At 47.2% G+C, this 19,823-nt stretch overlaps 1 protein-coding gene and 1 long non-coding RNA gene across 2 annotated transcripts in view; one reads left to right on the forward strand and one right to left on the reverse strand.

The window, feature by feature from the left end:
- The window catches only part of LOC137201883 (uncharacterized), a 26,568-nt gene extending 13,200 nt beyond the window's left edge, over positions 1-13,368 (forward strand). Inside the window, exons 2-5 of the long non-coding RNA XR_010932394.1 lie at positions 384-3,127; positions 8,430-8,569; positions 8,914-9,088; positions 11,039-13,368. This is a non-coding gene — a long non-coding RNA (uncharacterized lncRNA). The remainder of the gene's footprint in view (positions 1-383; positions 3,128-8,429; positions 8,570-8,913; positions 9,089-11,038) is intronic.
- On the reverse strand, positions 855-17,405 carry FAM186B (family with sequence similarity 186 member B). The gene is given in 10 exon segments (XM_067696433.1): positions 855-1,035; positions 3,278-3,463; positions 4,179-4,357; positions 6,861-7,053; positions 7,539-8,157; positions 8,160-9,197; positions 11,322-11,503; positions 15,642-15,790; positions 15,792-15,872; positions 16,694-17,405. Coding segments are annotated over 10 exon segments (2,904 nt in total). The 5' UTR covers positions 16,790-17,405.
- Positions 17,406-19,823: the final 2,418 nt, after the last annotated feature.

The raw sequence follows: 19,823 nt of genomic DNA on the forward strand, positions 1-19,823 counted from the left end.
CAAGGCACTAATTATGGCCGTCTTGGCTGGTCGGCTCCCAGAGGGCAGACACAACACTGGGGGGATCCCTGTGACTGGTGTCTAAGTCAGTGGCCAGGTGGTCATGCATCTGGTTTCAAAAATGAGTGAGTTGAGGAGGTGTGGGTTTTAGCAATGAGGCAGAAAATTTTAAAAATAAACACATCTCTATTTTATTAAAAATGTACAGTTTGGGGACTGAAGGAGAAAAGTAGTGTTTCTCAAAGTTCTAGGATTACTTAGCAGTACCCAGAGTGTTTGTTTAAAAACACCAGCTGGGAATCTGCATTTGGAACAACTTTGAGAATCACTGGCTAAGGCATGGAGCAAGGACTGCAATTGTCTCGATCCTTCTGGCTTTTTAGGGTTCCGGGGAAGGACTCGTTTGACTTTTTACAAACAAGCTCAGCTGGCTCCTCTGGGTGTTCCTGGCCTTCCTTTCTTTGGGTCACTGAGGCACTGAAACAGTTAGTACAGTTACCGGTTGGGAAACAGATGAAACAAGGCCCTGAGATGTGAGTACCCACCCAGCCTACCCGAGAGCTTCCCTGGTCGTCTCTGGGAGACCAGTCCAGGGCTGGGCCCAGACTGACCCAGATGTGGAACTGCTTAACACAACATTTCTGCCACATCCCAGGGGCTCTGCTTCTTTTCTTGTGACTCTTCCTCCCGTTTCACGTTACAGAATACTCCCTCTTCCCTCCCCTCACTCTTTCCTGCTCCTTCCTACCCATCCACGTTTCTTCCTCTCCACCCCCATCTTGGTTCCTTCCCAGAAACCAAGTTATAAGCTCTCTCTTCTGTCGGCACCACCTTGGAAGTCTGTGAATCCATAATCACTGCATCTCAGCACACACGTGTGAACCATCGTGTACTTTGTGCAGAAATCGGCTCTGAGCAAGGGAGGGCAGGGCAGTTAGAGTCGAGGTTAAGATACTTCTCCAACTGCAGACAGCGCTCGGTGTGTACAGGCACATAGCTATCTTACCTGTCAGACAGACAGCCCAGGGGAGACACCTGTAAGACAAAGCAGAAAAAAGATCTTGGAGAAGGGCGTCTGCTGGTTTTTGAAGGACACGGTCCCAAATCACAGAGGGAAGATTAATAGCCCTTCCCCACATGCTGAGAGGACACCCCGGCGGGCGTTTGATGAGACAGGTTGCTAACGTCAGGCAGACCAGGAGAATGGGACAGTCGGTGCGAGGCTGGCCCTAGTTATGAAGCTAGCTGGTGCTGTGAACTGGACAACTTGGCCATGGGAGCTGGTCAGGTCAGCAGGATAGTGAAGAGATGAGTGACCTGGACCCACACAACAGGTGGGCCTGCAGATTTGAGGTGGGCCAGGGGCAGGCGGCCAAAGAGAGGGTGCACTTTTGGGAGTGGAAGCAGTGTGTCTCCAGAGGTGGACACGCACGGAGAATGCACAAAGAAAGCAGCACGACCACCACGCTAGGGCAGCAGTAGCCTGGGCAGCGGCAGATTCTCATGCCACAGCAGCAAGATCCCAAGACGATGGAGGCAGCACCCACACTAAAATCTCGAGGACCAGCTTGACACACAGGTAGGTGTTACCAACCTGGCATGTGGATAAAGAAAACAGAAACAGCAGGGCTTGGTCTCTACACCTGGTAGTGTGATAAACTGAAAAAACTGCTGTAGAGTTTGAAAAAGGGGAAGAAAATTGTATTCACCTAAATTCCCCTGGAAAGGAGAAACTGTCTTTGCTGGGAACAATATTTTGATTAGTGCTTAAGTCTGAAGCTGAGATCCCAGTGGCAGCATGGGTGTAGGTGGGACAGCTCTGCATGAGAGACGGGAAAGAGTTTTTGAATTTTGCATGTTAAACCAAAGAGAGAGGGGAAGAAAGGAGGCTGCTCTTCGGTACTGTTCACTGTGAGTCCCTTTCCCTATCACCCCGCTAAATTTTCGGGAAGTTATGAAGATCGTGAAATGCTTGGGGTCAAGTGGAGCGTGTATACTTGATACTTATGTGCACATATTCACGTGTGCGGGGTTGGTGCCTCAGGTTGAAACAGATGACGAGCAGAGCCCAGGCACTGGCAGGGATGCAGAGGGAGAGAAGGCGCTCAGAGAGGAGAGATACCACTATGGGGGTGCTAGAGTCAGGGGCAAGTTTAGCCAAATCTCAGCAGGTGCGGCCCCAGTTGATTTCTGGGTTACTAAATTCTGCCAGTGTTGTTTTTGGTTATTCTCAGTTCTGTTTGCTGTATCCAAATCAACTAACAACAACAACAACACACACACACACACACACTTGGAAACTCTTCAGGAACTGAAAACCAGGTATCTATGTACTAGGTGGGCTATAATGTTGATGTCCAGCTGGGACTCTCAGGCCCACTTCAGAGCGGAATCACAGCCAAGGACCAGCCTCCTTTGATGTTGCCGTGCCACCCCGTCTTCCCTAAGTTCCTGTTGAGAGGATGAGGGCGGCAGCAGCATCTTGCAGCCTTGGTTCTGGTTAGGTCTACACTGGCAGGCATCAGTACCCTCTCCCTGTCAAAGATATTATTGATTGTTCCCCAACCAGGGATCCAACCTGGGCCCTGGCAGTGAAAGCACCGAGTCCTAACCACTAGACTGCCAGGAAATTCCCATCCCTGTCAAAGGTCTTTAACTGGGGCAGGGGCAGGGCCACAGGAGGCAGCTGGGGTTAGTAATCTAGAAAGGCTCCTTGAAACAGCCTTGAGTCTTCAATATTGACATCTTCAAGCCAAGAGAGGCAGAGTTGAACCTTCCTAACCAGAAAAGCCCCTTGTTGGCCCACTGAGTCCTGCCCGCCTCCCCTCAGCTGCTCTTCCCAGGGGCAGTTCTTGAAGGCAATAAGGAAATGACAATGCCAAAGATGGGCCCAGTTTATCCTGAGATTTTTGGTCTCTCTCATCTCTCCATACCTGCACCTGGCTCTCCTTGAGAATAACCCCCAGGCCTAGGGCAAGAAACACCTCTTGAGCAATTCACGTGCAGCCCAGGAAGCAAGTGGGAAGGAATGACTTCTGTCGTGATCTTCTGAGACGCCGTGTGGAGTCCTTTGAGAGAACTAGAATGGTGCTGGCGTGGGGACCCAAGCTCATGGCCAATGAGGCAGGTAAGCATCTCTCTGTCTGATGTGGTACAGTAAATGAGGTTATTATTAATGTTTGGAAAGATAGCTGTTGGGCGGTTGGACACAGAAGTGTGTACCCTTGGTGGGCAGATCTCCCTGAATCCAGATTAACCGTCCAGCCTTGCATCTTACCAGGCCTTGAGGGACATCAAGCTTTTGTGGTAGGAGGAATGCACATCCAATGCCAACAGCCGGGGAATATCTGGGTACCCCCCTAGCTGGTCCCAGGACAGGCTGGTGGGGGTCTTCTTTTCTACTGGGTGACTGGAGGAGGCCACATCAGTCTTCCAGATGGCCTCCAGCTGGTTCCCCTGTTGGCTGGGGTGTGAAGGTTGAAAGTGTAAGAAGAGATGAGGAGGTCTTTACAGAAAGGGAGGGACTGGGAAGCAACAAGCTCTGCAGGGTTTTCTTCCCTTCTCAAATAGCTGTCACTGCCTTCCTTGCCACATCTCTTCCCTTCCCAACTCTAAATCTCACCTCCTTGGGTCTCCTCTAGCTGAGGAGCTACTGGAAGAGGCTGCCGAGACAGCCCCTGTTCCTCCAGGCACACGCCCTGGGCCTGAAGCCCTGAACTGGCCACACCAGGGGGGTGTGTATGTGTCTCTTCTTGGCTGCCCAGAGACTCATGGTGTCTGTCTTTGAGCCCAGGGGTCACGTGGTGGGAAGGATCAGGTTGATTTACATGGATGGACCAGAGGCAGGTGCCAGACCAATGCTCAGGGTGGAAATGGTTGTAAGTTCTCAGCTGTGGGTCCCAGGAGTCTTTCAGTTGCATAGTTTGAAACATACTTGGTCAGGCTGTGCCATGAAGCCCACACACCACATACACACATACCCCCATCTGGGCCAATGGCCAGAGCTGGGCAGGCCGCTGAGAAGCTAGGTTCCTTGCAACTCATGGGGTGAGCTTTGCCTGTCTGTGCCTTCACTGAGCTGCCAGCCACCACCCCCCCGCACCCCGCAAGTCTGGTCACCCCTGCTCCCTGCCTCCCTCACCCACCTAGCCAGCTGCCCCTGGCTTCCATGCACCTACTGGGCCATCCGCAGGGGCACACATTGCTGGTGCTTGGTCATAAAGAGCTCCAGGTGTCACTTGCAGGAGGGGCTGCTGGAATGGATGTTCCGCAGTAAGGATGGAGGAGGCTTGCTTTTCCTTGACTTTGGGGAGGTGACCACAGGGGTGTTCAGGTTAATGTTCCACTCCTGCTGGAGCTAAGAGGAACCAGCAGAGAGGCATCAGAGAGAAAGGAATTCATCCTCTCTCTAGTGCCAGAGGAGGCATTGCCTGACTTGGGGCAGAGCAGAAAGGGTGAGGCCCAGGGAATGCCTCCAATTAGGTATGCCTGGGACCTCAGGGTATTGCATTTCCCAGAAATTCCTTGAATTGTTCTTTGCTGGTTTAGTTCCTGTTTTCTCCTTTGTTGTGGAGAATCTGGACAATGGGCAAAACAGCAAGGAAAAAACTAAAGGAAGTCAGAGCAGCTGGAACTGTGAGAGACTCGTGTTACCGGGCCAGGTTGTGTCAGGAATGCTCTCCATGTCTTGTCATTCAGCCTCTGCCCTGGCCCTGGGGAAGGAGCTGGAGGAACCCTCACAGCCATCTAAAGAATTATTATATATATGGTCCCTTTCCTTCTCAACCTCAAAACCAATTTAGCAAGTCAAGACACCTACAGCAGGTGATCAGGACTAATATAAGGTGGCAGGAAACTGAATTGGGAGACATCCCCATGGCCAAGGCTCTTCCAGCTGCCTTATGCCGGCACTTACACTGAATCCCTCAGGACACTCCTTCCCCCAGACTCTGGCCGTGGCTGCTCAGGACTCAGTGGGGTAACCTCCTGGCCCAGCCCTAGAGGAGATCTCAGCAGATTCTGAGTCACTGCTGCGGGATTCTGCAATCCCTCCAAGCCATCAGCTAGCCTCCTGTGGACCATGTCAGCACTCGCTGCTTTTCTGACCCTGGTAGCAGGGGAAAGAGTAGAGGAAACTGAAGGCAGACCTTAGAGAATAAAAATAGGTCAAACCCAACGGATTAAGACTCCGAATGACTTTGGACTCTCAACAGCAACACCAAAACCTAGAAGGCAATGAATGAGCAGTGCCTTCAAAATTGTGAGGGAAAATGAATTCTAACCTAGACTTCTGTATCCAGGCAAACTGTCAATTAAGAGTCAAGGGTAGGGGGGCTTCCCTGGTGGTGCAGTGGTTAAGAATCCGCCTGCCAATGCAGGAGACACAGGTTCAAGCCCTGGTCTGGGAAGATCCCACATGCCGCAGAGCAACTAAGCCAATGCACCACAACTACTCAAGTCCACGTGCCTAGAGCCCATGCTCCATAACAAGAGAAGCCACTGCAATAAGAAGCCCGCGCACTGCAATGAAGAGTAGACCCCGCTCGCCACAACTAGAGAAAGCCCGCACGCAGCAACGAAGACCCAATGCAGCCAAAAATAAAAAAATAAAATAAAAATTTTTTTAAAAAGTTAAGGGTAGGGACTTCCCTCGTGGTGCAATGGTTAAGAATCTGGCTGCTGGGGACTTCCCTGGTGATCCAGTGGTTAAGACTTCACCTTCCAATGCAGGGGATGTAGGTTCGATCCCTGGTCAGGGAGCTAAGATCCCACATGCCTTGCAGCCAAAAAAACCAAAACACAGAACAGAAGCAATATTTTAACAAATTTAATAAAGACTTTAAAAATGGTCCACATCAAAGAATCTGCCTACCAATGCAGGGGACACAGGTTTGAGCCCTGGTCCCAGAAGATCCCACATGCCGCAGAGCAGCTAAGCCCGTGCACAACTCCTGAGCCTGTGCTCTAGAGCCCACGAGCTACAACTACTGAAGCCCACGCACCTAGAGCCCATGCTCCACAACAAGAGAAGCCACCGCAATGAGAAGCCCATGCACTGCAACGAAGAGCAGCCGCCGCTCGCTGCAACTAGAGAAAGCCTGAGTGCACAGTAACGAAGACCCAATGCAGCCAAAAAAAAAAAAAAAAAAAGTTCTACCTCGTAACAACAAAAACAAAGCACATTAAAAAAAAAAAAGGGCTTCCCTGGTGGCGCAGTGGTTGAGAGTCTGCCTGCCAATGCAGGGGACACAGGTTCGTGCCCCGGTCCGGGAAGATCCCACATGCCGCAGAGCGGCTGGGCCCGTGAGCCATGGCCGCTGAGCCTGTGCATCCGGAGCCTGTGCTCCGCAGTGGGAGAGGCCACAACAGTGAGAGGCCCGCGTACCGCAAAAAAAAAAAAAAAAAAAAAAAGAGAGAAAGCAGGGGAGCTGTCCCCAGAGAGAAGCAAAGGGAGTCGCCAGCACGAGAGTGAAGAAGACAGCTGTGACCAAGCCTGGAGAGCAAGCAGATCAGACAAGAGCAGGACAGGGAGACCCACAGGGGAGGGAGAATCTGAGCACAGAGTCGGGACTGCAGGCTCCAACTACCTCCCCTCCAGAAGAAGCTTTCTTGTCCAGCTCCTTTGGAGGGTTCCTCCCTCTCTTGCTCTCCCCCTATATGGAGATTGGAAAACTGGCCTTCCTTACGCTCAGGCTGTCTCCTGCCTTCCCCTCTTCCTGGTTCAGAGGCTTTAATCTGCTCTCTTACTTCCCAACTGCTCTCCCGTGCCCAGGTACACCCCACAGCCCCATGGCTCCACCCTGGTCCCATCCCTGCCGGCTGTGCTGACCCCTGAGAAGGTCGCCGGGTGGGAGGCCCACCTTGGGGAACATGGTCATCATGCTGCTCAGGCACTCTCGGCGCTTCTCCTCCAGGTCCCTCTGCTTGTCTGTCCAGGCCTGAAGCTGGAGGTTCTGCAGGCGGTCGACGTTTTCCAGGAAGAGGTAGAGGTTCTGGGCCTTGTAGGCAGCCCCAGCTTCTCGCACAACTTGTACGTGGTTGATCACTTCTTGTCTGGGAAGAGAGGGAAGTGATTTAGTGGGTGAAGGAGACTCCTCCTGCCCCCAACTCTCTGTTAACCAGAGATGACTCTGTGTCTGTGAGAGCTGGGGAAAACAGGGAGCAGAGAAGCAGGAGGTGGTGTCAGGTGAGGAGGCTTGGGCTGGGCTGGAAACAGGAATAAAAGTAAGGCAAATGGGGGAGCGTGTTAGGCGGGTTACAGACAGGGCAGTAGGAAGACAGGAAGAAAGGCTTGCAGGAAAGCTCACTAGAGGGAGAGCAGTGTGTAAGTGTTTGACCTCCCACACCTTCAGGGCTGCCCAAGGCTCCGAGGTCAGGTGTCCTTCGCAGGTACCCTCCCTCGGGGGGACCTTGTCCAGGCCTGGGGTGATTCTCCCCATCCCACTTGCCCCATGCTCCTCCTTTCTCACTGGGTTCTGGCTCTGCCCATATATTGCAGCGGTGTGGGTGGGTGCTGGTGGGTGCCAGGGAGGACCTACCGGAGGCTCTGGAAATGTCTGTAGAGGATGTACTTATGGCACAGGCACCACAGCTTGAGCGCGTTCAGCTCCACGGCGGTGGTGGTGAGCTCCCGCACCTTGTTGCGCAGGTAGTGGGGCAGCCCCAGCTGATCCTCCTCAGTCAGGAGCTGCAGGTTCTTCCTCTGGGCCTCCACGTCCACGTGGTATACCTTCCCCTTCAGAGTTACTGGGGATGTATGCAAAGGGGGCTGGGCCACTTCTCGGAGGGATGTCCCCGTGACAGGAAGGGAGGCCGTCTTCTTGGGCTTCGTGGGAACACCGCGGGCCCGTGGTTTCTGAGTAAACTCGGCTGAACTCATGGTCCTCTGGTTTCCAGGGGCAGGCTGCTGGGTCTTAGGGGACCTGGGCAAGTGTGGCCTCCTGCCTTGGTGAGCAGATTGGGCCTGGCTTGAGGGAGATGCCAGTGATGCCTCCTCCAAGTCCCTCCATCGACTGGTGGGCATGAAGCCCATTCTCTCCACGTCCTCTCCTGTCCGCTCCGGCCCCCTCCATGGGCCCCCTTGCTCCTGGGCCAATCTCCGCTGCCACCCCCTTGCTGCTTCCCCCTGCTCCCACTGCCGCTGCTTCTCCCGGTGTCCCGCTCCAGCAGGGCCCACTTCTCTTGCCACTGCAGCCACATCTCCTCCTCCAGCCACTGCTGCCTTCGCCTCTCCCAGCTGAGTTCCTCTTCCCAGTGCTCTGCCTTGCTCTCCAAGGCCACCTTCCTAGAGCTCTCTGGGGACAGCTGCTTCTGAAAATGGGACTTCATCTGGAGTCCTTCCTTCTCCTGGGTCACTTCCTGGAAGAAGTCCTTCTGGTCTTTGACTTTGTGGCCTGGGCTTTCTGCTGACGGTCTTTCCCATTTCTTAGGAAACTTGTGATCCACGGAGGATGGCAACACAGGCTGAAGATTTTCAGTGTCCTTGCTGCTGTACACATCTGCAGTCCTTGAATGCACAGTCATGGTGGAAAGTGGTTGACATGTGGAAGGCCTAGCGCTACTCTCCCAGGTCATGGCCAGGCGACTTGGGGAGAGTGGTGAAAACTGCTCCTCCTTCTTGGGCTCCTGTTGGGTTTCCTCTATGACTGTTTCTTTCTTTCGGAGGGCCTCTTTCTTGGCAGGGGCTGGCGAGTCAACCAAGATCTTGACTGAGTATTCTGCTTGACCTCTAGCAGACTAAGCCTTGTTCAGCTGGAACTCTAAGGCACGCTTCCTCAGGAGAAGGTCATGGTACTTTCCCCCTAGAATATCTACCTGCTTTAGTAGGGCATCTCTCTTACTCTTGAGGACTTGGAGGGACTTCTGGAAATACAGCCTCTGGCTGCTGAGTTCTTTGGTCATCTCTATTTTCAGGTGCCTGTATTTGGCCTCCAGGCTTCTGTTCTCCTTGTGCTGGAGCATCAAGGCCTTGTTGAGGTTCTTGACCACAGCAGACATGTACCTGATGGCCCGAACCTCCCCCTGGTTGAACATCGTGGAGTCCAGGAGTTCCTGCAGCATGGACTTCACCTCGGAGACCCTTATGCAGGTAGTGTGCTTGTCCTGGAGCATCTGCTCTGGGCTCAGTGGCTGAGGGCAGGATGTCACTTTTTGTGGGCTTTGTTCCCGCCAGCCCTGCCAGAAGGTGTGTTTGGACACTAGGAGAGGTGGAGAGAACAAAGGCAATAAACTCCCATGGATCCAAGGATTATACTGATTCTCCACACCCTGCTTGGCCAAATTCCCATCCAACCTTCTTAGGGCTTTGGCAATAAGGAGCTGGGGCATTATATGAGGCCAGGGGAGATATTGTCAGGAGAGATCTCTGCTGGGCTCAGAGCTTACCTGTCAGGGTCTGTCAGCTCCACAGCACCTGCAGGACCCAGAGGGGTCTGGACCAATTCGATCCAGTTCAACCCAATTCAACACACTGCTGATCCTCCATATTTCCCTGGAGTAGAGTGATTTTTCTAATCATGCTACTTCCCAGTCTCAATATCTCTGTTTGGCTACCTATTGCCAACTATCTAAATTCTGGAAGCCCACCTGGCACTTAGACTCTAGATCACCTGGGAAGTTGTATTTCCCTTTCCTGTTACCACTGGACTATGTTTGTAGAGAATTTATCACGTGGTCCTGCAGTGGTTTATATTCTTTTATAATGACTAATGTCTTTTTCCATTTTGGGGGTCATGAACTCCTATGATATTTTGATGAAAGCAGGAAAATGTACATAAACACCGATTGTGCACTTTGTGTTCAAACCCATTCATATGCAGACTTCAGCTCCTCAGGGATGGTCCATGGTCATAGCTGTATCCCCTTGGATCTACTAGGTGTAGAGCTGCTGGAGGGATTATCTTGGAGCATCCATTCATTTCTCATTCAGTGAACATCACTGGCAGACAAAACACTGGCTAACTTTGGATGAGGGGCTAAAGGCAATATGGAAATTAAATGACACTGAAATCAAGCCAGCATTTAGCTAATACTGTCAGAGAGGCCATATGCTCTAATGGTTCAGAGCATGGATTCTAGAGTCAGATAACTCGGGCTTGAATCCCATCCCTACCACTTGCCTCAGGCAAGTTTCCTAACTTCTCAGCACCTCTATTTCTGAAAAATGGGGATAATCATAGCATTTACTTCATGGGACGTAAGTAGATTATGCATGTTTAGTACCAAGCACTGTACCAGGTACCTAGAAAGTGCTCAATACCTAATCCCTAAAAAAATGAATAAGACACAGCCTTTGCCCTCCAGAAATGTATAACCTAGCAAGGAAATAAATCAAGTAAACAAATAACTATATTTCAAGACATAATATGACAAGGATAGTAGGAGACATTGTCTCCTTCTCCTCCACCTTTCCTTGCTTCCTCCCTCCCCCAGCTATCGACCTTGCTTAACTGGTAAGGAACCTGGCCATGAAAATCAATGGTAAAATGATAATGTCAGCTCTTGTTTATTAAGCCCTGAGTGTGTGTTCTGAGCACAGTGCCAGATGCCTCACACCATGTGCAACCCTGTAAGGAAGACAATGCTCTCCTCACTTTGCATATGAGGAAAGTGAGGTTCAGAGAGAGGAAGTAACTTGCCCAAAGTCACACAGCTAGAAATTGGGATTCAAACTCAGGTTTGTCTGACTCCGAAGCCCATGCTCTCGAGTAAGATTGAGAAGCCAGAAAACCTATGCGTGGGGCCTAGTTTTGCCACAGGCTTTCCTAGTGGATCCTTCTCTCCTCTGAGCTTCAATGTTCTCATCTACAAAATGTGGCAGTTAGATAATCCGGGCCCATTCTAGTGCTGAGAGAAGTGATATTTCAAGGTTGAGCCATGTTGCTGACTGGCTACTTCTGGAGTAGCCACAATCGAGAAGGTTCTAGAAGGGCCTCCAGCTGAGTCTCACCAGACTGCTTGGCTCTGCATCTGGGTTTGGTTTAAGGAAAGGATGTTCCGCTAGCTCTAGCTATAAACTCCACCCTTTCTGACCTTCCAGCCTTGTTCCCCAGAACCTACACGAGGCCACAGCTCCAGGGACCACCAACGAGGACCTGTCTCCACATCACACCTTCCTTCAGCCCTGAGGGACAGCCCAGAACTGCTCACTTCTCAGCTTGGGTCCACCACCCCAACCTCTTACCACCGACCATCCATCTCAGCTAAAGCTTTTGTTATGGAGGAGAATCAGAAAGACTCCCACAGACCCTGGTGTGTGACTTCTTTCCTTGAGATGGCATCTGCCCCACCCAGCTCCCCTGCCAGGTGCTCCTGGAACCTACTTTGTGCCCCTTTCCTTTGTCCTTCAATGAGAGTGGAGCGGAGGGAAATGAGAGACTCGATGCCTCCTTTGGTGGCGATGAGGGAGAGAGGTAACCCCTTCTCCATCACCTCGATCCATTCATCCAGGGCTTCCTCTTCCTCCTCACTCTTCCTGTTCCTGATCTCATAGGTCAGACTGTCACTTGGAGAGAGAGTGGGAGATGCAGGCTGAGAATAGTCTCTCCTCTAGGGAGCCCCAAATAGCCCTATAGGATAGGGGTTACACCAGCAGGCTTTGAGGTTGGATTGGTTTAACCTCTTATTAGCTGTATGATGTTGAGCAAGTCACTTATTTCCCTAGCCTTAGTATCCTTGCCAAAAAAGGGTTGGGTATGGATTAAATGAGATAATACAAGTGAAATGATTAACATGAGACCTGCCATGTAGAAAATATGCATAGACATAAAACAGCACTGTTGTACTAGAAAGCCAGCAATGCGCCTATCTTGTTATTGCTCTATCCTCACTGCCTAGTCCAATATCTGGACAATTAAATGAATTAACTGCAGTCAACAGCCCTGCTTAGTTCTTGGGGGCAGCTGAAGGACCACTGAACCGAGAGCTCCTCAGGGGCAGGGCAATGTGAGTAGGGGTAGGGCATATCCCTATACCATCTTCCTCCAACACTGCAGCACCCACCATACCTCACACCAGACTGAGGTCTCCTGATCGGATAACTCTGATCTTAACGGGGGTAGCTTCTGGCTCCAGGGCTGCATGCAGCTGGTCCACACCCAAATGGCTATACCAGTTGCTTACAGCTGGCACCAGTGCTGTTTGGCTCAGTATCCATTCAGTACTTTGAATATCACCCTTGAGTCCCTCTATAAAATAGCTAGTGTGCTCCACAAAAAACAATTAGAACTAATAAACAAATTCAATAAAGTTACAGGATCCAAAATCAACATATAAAAGTCAGTTGCATTTCTACACACTAACAATTAACTATCCAAAAAAGAAATAAAGAAAACAATCCCATTTACAATAGCATCAAAACAATAAAATACTTAGGAATACATTTAACAAAGGAGGTGAAGGATCTCTACAGTGAAAACCATAAGACATGAATGAAAGAAATTAAAGAAGACACGTGTAAATGGAAAGATAACCCATGTTCATGGATCAGAAGAATTAATATTGTTAAAATGTCTATACTACTCAAAGTCATCCATAGATTCAGTGCAATCCCTATCAAAATCTCAATGGCATTTTCCACAGAACTAGGAAGAACAATCCTGAAATTCATACGGAACCACAAAAGACCCCAAATAGCCAAAGCATTCTTGAGGAAGAAAAACAAGGCTGGAGGCATCACACTACCTGATTTTAAGCTATATTACAAAGCTATAGTAAACAAAACACTATGGCACGGGCATATAAACAGACACATAGATAAATGGGCCAGAATCAAGAGCTCAGAAATAAACCCATGCATATACGGTCAGCTAATATTTGACAAGGGACCCAAGAACATTCAATGGGGAAAGGATAATCTCTTCAATAAGTGGTGCTGGTAAACGTGTACATTTACATGCAAAAAAATGAAATTGGGGCTTCCCTGGTGGCACAGTGGTTGAGAGTCCGCCTGCCGATGCAGGGGACACGGGTTTGTGCCCCGGTCCAGGAAGATCCCACATGCCGCAGAGCGGCTAGGCCCGTGAGCCATGGCCGCTGAGCCTGTGCTCCGCAACGGGAGAGGCCACGACAGTGAGAGGCCCGCGTACTGCAAAAAAAAAAAACAAAAAAACCCCCACGAAATTGGACTCCTATCTTATACCACTCACAAAAATTAACTCTAAATTAATTAAAAACTTAAATACAAGCCCAGAAACCATAAAACTCCTAAAAGAAAACATAGGGGAAAAGCTTCTTGATATTGGTCTTGGCAATGATTTTTTTTGGGTATGACATCAAAAGCAAAGGCAACAAAAGCAAAAATAAATAAGTGGAACTACATCAAATTTAAAAGTTTCTGCACAGTAAAAGAAATGATTATCAAAGTGAAAAGCCTCAACCTACAGAACGGGAGAAAGTACATGCAAACCATGTATTTAATAAGGAGTTAATATCCAAAATCTATAAGGAACTCACACAACTTAATAGCAAAAAAACAAATAATCCGATTAAAAGATGGGCAAAGGATATGAATAGACATTTTTCTAAAGAAGATATACAAATGGCCAACAGGTATATGAAAAGGTGTTCAACATCACTAATTATCAGGGAAATGCAAATCAAAGCCACAACGAGATAGTACCTCAGACCTGTTAGGATGGCTATTATGTATAAAAGACGAGATAACAAGCAATGGTGAGGACCTGAAGAAAAGGGGACCCTTGTGCACTGTTGGTGGGAATGTAAATTGGTATAACCATTTTGGAAACCAGTATGGAGTTTCCTAAAAAAAATTAAAAATAGAATTACCATATAGTCCAGCAATCCCACTTCTGGGTATATATCCATAGGAAACAAAATCACTGTCTCCAAGAGATTTCTGCATGCCCATGTTCACTGAAGCATAATTTACAACAGTCAAGACATGGAAAAAACCTAAGTGTCAGTCAGTGGATGAATGGATAGAGAAAATGTAGTATATATATTGAAATACAGATAGTCCCCAACTTATGATGGTTCAACTTATGATTTATTGACTTTACAATGAGGCGAAAGTGATACACATTCAGTAGAAGTCATGCTTTGAATTTTGATCTTTTCCCATGCTAGTGAAATATGGTACAATACTCTCTCATGATGCTAGGCAGTAACAGCAAGCTACAGCTCTAAGTGGCCACAAAATCACAGGGGTAAACAACGGATACACTTACAACCATCTGTATGCATACAGCCATTCTGTTTTTCACTTTCAGTATAGTCTTCAATAAATTACATGAGATATTAAACACTTTATTATAAAATAGGCTTTGTGTTAGATGATCTTGCGCAACTGTAGGCTAATGCAAGTGTTCTGAACACATTTAAGGTAGGCTAGGCTAAACTGTGATGTTTGGTAGGTTAGGTGTATTAAACACATTTTCAATTTATGGTATTTTCAACTTATGATAGGGTTATTGGGACATAACCCCATCATAAGCTAAGGAAGATCTATATTATTAAGTCATAAAACAGAAGGAAATCCTGCCATTTGCAACAACATGAATGGACCCTGAGGGTATTACACTAAGTGAAATAAGTCAGACAGAGAAAGACAAATACTGTACGATCTCACTTATATGTGGAATCTAAAAAAAGTTGAACTCACAGAAACAGAGAGTAAATTGGTGGTTATCAGAGGCTGGGAGGTGAGAGAAATGGGGAGATGTTGGTCAAAGTGTACAAACTTTCAACTATAAGATGAATAAGTTCTGGATATCTAATGTACAGCATGGTGACTACAGTTAATAATACTGTATTGTATACAGGCATACCGCATTTTATTGCACTTTGCTTTACTGTTGTTTGCAAATACTGCATTTTTTAAAAATTGAAAGTTTGTGCAAACCCTGCATTGTCAGATGATGGTTAGCACTTTTTAGCGATAAAGTATATTTAATGTTCATTGTTTTCTTATACATAATGCTATTGAACACTTAATAGACTACAGTAGAGTATAAACATAACTTTTACAGGTACTAGGAAGCCAAAACATTCACATGATTCACTTTATTATGATATCCACTTTATTGTGGTGGTCTAGAACTGAATCTGCAATATCCAAGGTATGCCTATATTTGCAATTCGCTAAGAGAGTAGATCTTAAATATTCTCACCACACACACAACAAAGGATGACTATGTGAGGTGATATGTTATTGTGATAATCATTTCACTATATACATATATATGTTTATATATAAAATAATCACATGTACACTTTAAATTTACAATGTTGTTTGTCAGTTATATCTCAATAAAGCTGGAAAAATAAAACAGCTAGTGTGAGTTTGCACTTAGGTTCTATCTTACTAAAAAATGAGATGTAATAATGAACCCAGGACTTAGGCTTCATCACATATGCACCTAATATCACAATCTGTTACGTTTTGGACAATGACATGCTTGCCTCTCTAGGGAATAGAGGTGATATGCTACGACATGAGTGGGACAATGTTTCACTGGAGAGGCGCTGCGATGTGTCTTTTGCACCCTCTGCACCCACCACCCTGCACTCCCCTCCCAGCAAATGCTGACCTAGGGTAGGGGAAAGGAGGAGGCTGAGTGAGCTGGCACCAGCATCTTGGGGGGGAAGGCACCCACCCTCAGGACTGCACCCAGCCTGCAAACTCACCCCAGTCACCTAGCCAGTGGAGAATTTCATACAAGTGCTTCTCTTTAGTCTTAGCATCGTTGGAGAATGAGGTAATTTTCTCCAGCAAGATGAATCTGTTCTTGCCCTTTTGCTCTGTCTGGTGAGATTTTGCCTTTTTTTTTGCAATCATATCCTAATTCTTCCTGGAAGCGGCTGATGACACAGTTGACATTGTCCAAGATGTCTGAGAGCTGGGAAGAAATATCCTATATGGGAGGCAGCAGACTGTAGTGTTTTGGGGTGTGAACTCTGGTGCCAGATGCCATGTCCTAGTAGTGTGATCTTAGACAAGTCAGTTAATTTCTTGGGGCCTCAGTTTTCTTATTTGTAAAGTGTAGATAATTATAGTACCTGTGTCACAGGGTTTTTGTAAAGATTAAATGAACCAGTATTTGTAAAGCACTTAGGACAGCGCCTGGCACATAAAATAAGTGTTAGCTCTAATTACTGTCATTTTGATTATTAAGACCAGCTCAGGGAGAGAATACTAAAAATCCACAGCAAACATTTCTTCAGAATTTCAGAATTTGCTGGGGACTTCTGGACATCTCTCCTCACAAGGATCCAGAGGCAACAAACTAGAAAAATGAGGCCCCAAGAAACCCTCAGGATCAGAGGCTCCCGTTAAAAAAATGCACCAGAGGCTCACGTGCAGGGTGATTTGAATCTTTGGCCATTTCCCTGTGAGTTTCTAGGGCTCAGCTTGGGGCACTCTGACAGGCTGCCAAGAACAGACCCCAATCAGGAACTCTGGGCCCCTCCTCCTGCCCTGGTAGGACCCACCACGATGTGTCTCAGGGCCAACCTAGGGCTTCCCTGTGGGCTGTCTGCTTCCTGGGCCCATCCCTGCCTCGGGGGCAGTTTGATTCCAGCTCACCCTCCACTAAACTGTCCACAAACCCAGCTTGCTGAGGATCCCAGGACCCCTGAGGGCCCAGAGCTGGAATCTTACCCAAATCTGGGCTCAGTCCCTAGCCTCCACATCAGACCCCAACAGAAGGATGACACCCTCATCTCAAGGGGTTACCTCCTGAGCCCGAGTTAGTTGGGCAGCCTCAATTCTTGAGATGATGGCTTTCACCGACACAGGGGTCACCAACAGTAGGGGCTTGTCTTTCTCCATTTGGGATCACTCTGTCAGTCACAAAGATGTCCAGTGTCTCTGGTACAGGGGCCTGGACACACGATGTTGGCTGCTTGGGGGTTAAGGACTCCAGGGCAGCTTCGGAGTACCCTCTTCCTAGCCACAGCTCCCTGTAACTGCCAGACATCACGTTCCAACTGACCTTCTTTTCTCCAGTGACATCATGAGGTTGATTGGAAGAATGACTCCCTGTCATCTATCTGCTTGATTATCTAGCTTTTTAATCCATCACCTAATATATATTAACTTGACCTGTTGCTTTTTAAAAATCATTAAATGTTATGCTCCCAAACTAAATATTAACAGCTAAAAGTAGGAAACAGCAATTAGAAAAAGTTCTTTTCCCAAAGAACTTTTAATTAAAAAAAAATTACAGCCAATCAATAACTAATGGGAATATATTTCAATTTGCACCAGGGGTCAGGGCTTAACCAACACTGTCACTGAAGGTAACCATCAGTGCCAGAGGCCTTTCTAAAACAAATGATTAAAATGGACATCACTGTATGCCCAGGACTAGAACTTTGCCTGGTATATAGTAGGCACTTAATAAACATTTGTTGAATTAATGAATCTGTAAGTAAAAATACATATATGTGCAAATTATTCTTCCATGTTACTGAAACATTTAACAGATAAGGAATTAAACATTGTAACTTCAGTTCTTAGCAGTGCCATAGCCACTTAACAACTTGTCACCTGACACCCACCTGTCTTTTACATACTATCATTCATTCACTTATTCAAAGTTAATTCTTTCATTGCCTCACTTACTCAACGAACACTTACTGGTAACGTTCTATGTTCCAGGCATGGGGCTAGACGCTAGAAATACAAAAAACAGTGAGACCTAGTTCTGTCTTTGAGGCAGTCTCACCCTGGTTTATGGATACCTGTCTATCTATACATCTGGCACTGGATGGTCCTTTAATCCCTTATGATTTCAGAGCATGTTGTAGGTTACAAATAACTTATTTATCCTTACAAACATGTAGAGCCAGCTGAGGCTCAGAGTTATGAAACTTATCTAAAGTTACAGAGCTGGGAAGTACAGACTCAGGACTTCAACCTGCTTTTCTGATTCCCAATCTGAGGTCCTTTCCCCTTTTCTCCCTTTCTCTCCCTCCCCACTTCTTCTTTCTTTTACATATAATCATACTGATAATTAGATCACAAATAGGTACTTCCCTGGTGGTCCAGTGGTTAAATCTGCCTTCCAATGCAGGGAATGTGGGTTCAATCCCTGGGCAGGGAACTAAGATGCCACAAGCCTAAATTAGGGTAGTCACCAAGGAGAAGACACATAAAATGTAGACTGGGGGCTTCCCTGGTGGCGCAGTGGTTGAGAGTCTGCCTGCCAATGCAGGGGACACGGGTCTGTGCCCCGGTCCAGGAAGATCCCACATGCCACGGAGCAGCTAGGCCCGTGAGCCATGGCCGCTGAGCCTGCGCATCTGGAGCCTGTGCTCCGCAACGGGAGAGGCCACAACAGTGAGAGGCCCGCGTAGCGCAAAAAAAAAAAAAAAAAAAGAATGAACTACTGATACATGCAACAACATGGATAATCTCAAAAGCTTTATACCAAGTGAAAGAAGGCAGGCACAAACTACCACACACTGTATGACTCCATTCATATGAAATTCTAGAGATGCAAAACTATAGTGACAGAAAGCAGATCAGTAGGTGACAGGAGCCAGATGAGGGAGAAGCGGCTGACTGCAAAAGGGAACAAAGAACGTTTCTGAGGGGAGGAAATGTTTTATGTCATGATTATGGTGGTGTTTACATGACTGTACCATTTGTGAAAATTCACTGTACCCTACACTTAAATTGGTGAATTTTATTATGTGTAAACTATACCTCAATAAAGCTGATTTTTAAAAATGCAATGTTTTATAATGCCCAAGACTGTGGCGGGATTGTGGGCAGACAGTGCAAGGGGCTGGAAGTTAGGAGGGTATAAGAAAATAACTCTTTCTCTTTTCTCAGGTGGCAAGTCTTCTCTTTTTTCCTTCCCTTAACCCTTGGGGCTGGGATGCTCCCTCCTCCAAGCCCCTCTCCCATGCAGTTCAGGCCAGTAGCAGCTCCTTCACCACAGTTCAAGGGTCACACTAGTTGATCACTAGCCCAGAAGAGATGCTTCTAAACCTTTTTTAAAAAAGCAGCTAACCCCCTTTTGCAAGCAAAGCCTTCTGTAGAACCTCACTATCTAAAACAGATAAAAGCAATGTCTTATTAGAATACATTTGTAAGTTCAACTTCATGATATCTCTGTATTAGAAAATCATTCGATATCAACAAGCTTGTTCTGACAAACCCAAAAATTTTATACGTAGGACATCTGAGCGTATATATTTTTAAACTACTGTTTTAAAAATATTTAAAATATATTTAAAGTTTCTGGGTAAAAATGGTAGATTGAACACACGTATCTAATTTTGTTCTACTAAAAATATACTAAAACTATAGCAAAGGGATTTTTTTAAGGCATAAGTGCACAAAGACAGGGAAACAGGAGAGGAGACGAGCAAAATACTTTAGGAAGCTTTTAAGCATATGGATGAGTGGTTGCTGATAGACTAGAGAAGGATGAATCCTAAGGCAGAAGTGGGGCAACCATATGGCAAATGGAATTAGTTGTGCCAGATTGCTGACCACCCCAAGAAGGAAGTCCTAAAGATGTGACATCAGAGGTTCCCTGCAGTGAAGCTCTTGGAGACAAGCCCCACCCATGTACCTCAACCCACAGAGCACAAACGCTTCTCACTGGGATTTTGGTAACCCATCCTTAAATGTGAGCAGACAACCAGGGATTATAGGACCTTCAAGCAAAGAATCTAACATGAAAGAGATCAAAACCACAGAAAAAGAAATTTGGAGAAAACAGTGATTATGCAAGAGAAGAAAACTTAAACCATCATTAGTAGTGTCAGAGATAAGCTATTGCAACATTGAAACAAAATAATATGCTATAAAAAGGAATAGCTGGAGAACAAAAATAAAGTGAGAGTAA

This window comes from Pseudorca crassidens, chromosome 11 (assembly GCF_039906515.1).
Source record: "Pseudorca crassidens isolate mPseCra1 chromosome 11, mPseCra1.hap1, whole genome shotgun sequence".
Lineage (NCBI taxonomy): Eukaryota > Metazoa > Chordata > Mammalia > Artiodactyla > Delphinidae > Pseudorca > Pseudorca crassidens.